Here is a 2,906-nt window from a genome sequence, read left to right on the forward strand (position 1 = left end):
AGGAGACACAAGGGGGCGTGGCCAAGCCTCTGAGGGGGCGTGGTTTAAGGGGGGTTTAATGGGTTCTAATGGGGCCTGTAAAGGGGGAGCGTGGTTGGGGGGGTCAAATGTGGGCGTGGTCCCGAAGGGGGCGGGGCTTACCGGTGAGGGGGAGGGGCCTGCCGACAGAGTGCAGGCATTGGACGAAGTCCCCGGAAGCGAGGTCGGGGAGGTCGCGGGGCGGGGCCACGCGGGTCATGATGCGCATGGAGGCCACCACGTAGGGGGAGTCGGTGAGCTGCAGCCCCGTGCGCGCCAGGGGCGACCCCAGAGGGCCCATGCTGAAGGGCACGGCGTACATCGTGCGGCCTAAAGGAGGGAAAAAAGGGCAAAAAGTAAAAAATTCCGACCAATTTTGAAAATTTTGAAATTTTGAAAAATTTTGAAAATTTTGAAAATTTTTGAAAATTTTTGAAAATTTTGGAAATTTCGAAAATTTTGGGAAAATATGGAAAATGTGGTGAGTTCTGGCCGTTTTGAAACGTTTTGAAGCACTATAGAAAAATTTTAAAAATTTGGAAAATTTTCGAAATTTCCATAATTTTCAAAAATTTTCAAAATTTTCCAAAATTTCTAAAATTTTCTAAATTATCCAAAATTTCGAAAATTTTCCAAATTTTTAAAATTTTTCTATAGTGCTTCAAAACGTTTCAAAACGGTCAGAACTCATCACATTTTCCATATTTTCCCAAAATTTTCGAAATTTCCATAATTTTCAAAAATTTTCAAAATTTTCCAAAATTTCTAAAATTTTCTAAATTATCCAAAATTTCGAAAATTTTCCAAATTTTTAAAATTTTTCTATAGTGCTTCAAAACGTTTCAAAACGGTCAGAACTCATCACATTTTCCATATTTTCCCAAAATTTTCGAAATTTCCATAATTTTCAAAAATTTTCAAAATTTTCCAAAATTTCTAAAATTTTCTAAATTATCCAAAATTTCGAAAATTTTCCAAATTTTTAAAATTTTTCTATAGTGCTTCAAAACGTTTCAAAACGGTCAGAACTCATCACATTTTCCATATTTTCCCAAAATTTTCGAAAATTTTGGGAAAATATGGAAAATGTGATGAGTTCTGACCGTTTTGAAACGTTTTGAAGCACTATAGAAAAATTTAAAAAATTTAGAAAATTTTAGAAATTTTGGAAAATTTTGAAAATTTTGGAAAATTTTGAAAATTTTGGAAAATTTTGAAAATTTTGGAAAATTTTTGAAATTTTGGAAAATTTTTGAAAATTATGGAAACGTTTGGACATTTTGACCATTTGGACAGGTTTCTCAAAAATTTGATAGGTCTTGAAAAAAATGAAAATTTTTAAAAATTTTAAAAAATTTTAAATTTTTGGGAAAGTTTAGAAATTTTGAAAAAATTTGGTAAAATTTGGAAAATTCTGGAAAATTTTGGAACATTAAGGAACATTTTGGAACATTTTGAAGAATGCTGACAATTTTGAAGAATTATGAAAAATTGGAAAATTTGGAAAATTTTATAAAATTTGAAAAAATTTTAAATTTTTGAAAATTTTGAAAAATTCTGAAAATTTTGAAGAATGACATTTTTGAAGCATTTTGAAGAATTTTGGAAAAATTTTAAAAAATCGGAAAAATTTGAAAATGTCGAAAATTTGGGGGTAAATTAAGGCGAAAAAGTGTGAATTTGGGGTAAATTTTGGGAAAAAGTGTGGGTTTGGGTTAATTTATGGGGAAAAAGTGCAATTTTGGGGAAAATAATGGGGGAAAATGGCAATTTGGGGGCAATTTTTTGGGAAAAAGTGACATTTTGGGGAAAATAATGGGGGAAAAGGGCAATTTGGGGGCAATTTTTGGGGAAAAAGTGCAATTTTGGGGAAAAAAGGCGATTTTGAGGTAAATTTGGTGGAAAAGTGTGATTTTGGGGTAAATTTGGGGGGAAAGTGCGATTTTGGGGTAAATAATGGTGAAAAAAGGACAATTTTGGGGTAAAAAATAGGGAAAGAGTGGTTTTGGGATAAATTTTGGGGGAAAAAGGCAATTTTGGGGTAAAGGGGAAAAAGTGCAATTTTGGGATAAATAGTGGGGGAAAAGGGCGATTTTAGGATAAATTTTGGTGAAAAAGTGTGATTTTGGGGAAAATAATGGGGGAAAAGTGCAATTTTGGGGTAAATTTTGGGAAAAAAGGACAATTTAGGAGTAAATTTTGGGGAAAAGGGGCAATTTTGGGGAAAATTTGGGGAAAAATGCAATTTGGGGGTAAATTTTGGGGAAAAAAGGCAGTTTTGGGGTAAATTTGGGGGAAAAGTGTGATTTTGGGGTAAATTTTTGGGAAAAAGGGCGATTTGGGGGTAAAAAATAGGGAAAGAGGGCGATTTTGCGGTAAATAGTGGGGAAAAAGGGTGATTTTGGGGCAAATAGTGGGGAAAAATGGTCATTTTGGCGGCAAATAATGAGGAAAAAGGGCGATTTTGGGATCAATAGTGGGGAAAAGGAGCAATTTTGGGGTAAATTATGTAGAAAAATTGCGATTTTGGGGTAAATTTTAGGAAAAAGTGTGGTTTGGGGGTAAATAATGGGGGAAAAGGGCGATTTGGGGGTAAATTTGGGGGGAAAAAGTGCGATTTTGGGATAAATTTGGGAAAAAAGGGGTAAATTTTGGGGTAAATTTGGTGGGAAAAGTGCAATTTTGGGTGAAAAATGTGCGATTTTGAGTAAAATAATGAGGAAAAAGGGCGATTTTGGGATCAATAGTGGGGAAAAGGAGCAATTTTGGGGTAAATTATGTAGAAAAATTGCGATTTTGGGGTAAATTTTAGGAAAAAGTGTGGTTTGGGGGTAAATAATGGGGGAAAAGGGCGATTTGGGGGTAAATTTGGGGGGAAAAAGTGCGAT

The 2,906-nt window shown here is 34.7% G+C and overlaps 1 protein-coding gene across 1 annotated transcript in view; it reads right to left on the bottom strand.

The window, feature by feature from the left end:
* Nucleotides 1–375, bottom strand: part of LOC106900496 (phosphoenolpyruvate carboxykinase, cytosolic [GTP]-like) — a 2,819-nt gene extending 2,444 nt beyond the window's left edge. The window contains exon 1 of the mRNA XM_014962586.1: nucleotides 142–375. Coding sequence (XP_014818072.1) covers nucleotides 142–340 — 199 coding nt within the window. The 5' untranslated portion in view covers nucleotides 341–375. The remainder of the gene's footprint in view (nucleotides 1–141) is intronic.
* Nucleotides 376–2,906: the final 2,531 nt, after the last annotated feature.

Source organism: Calidris pugnax, unplaced genomic scaffold (genome assembly GCF_001431845.1).
Source record: "Calidris pugnax isolate Ruff unplaced genomic scaffold, ASM143184v1 scaffold2252, whole genome shotgun sequence".
Classification (NCBI taxonomy): domain Eukaryota; kingdom Metazoa; phylum Chordata; class Aves; order Charadriiformes; family Scolopacidae; genus Calidris; species Calidris pugnax.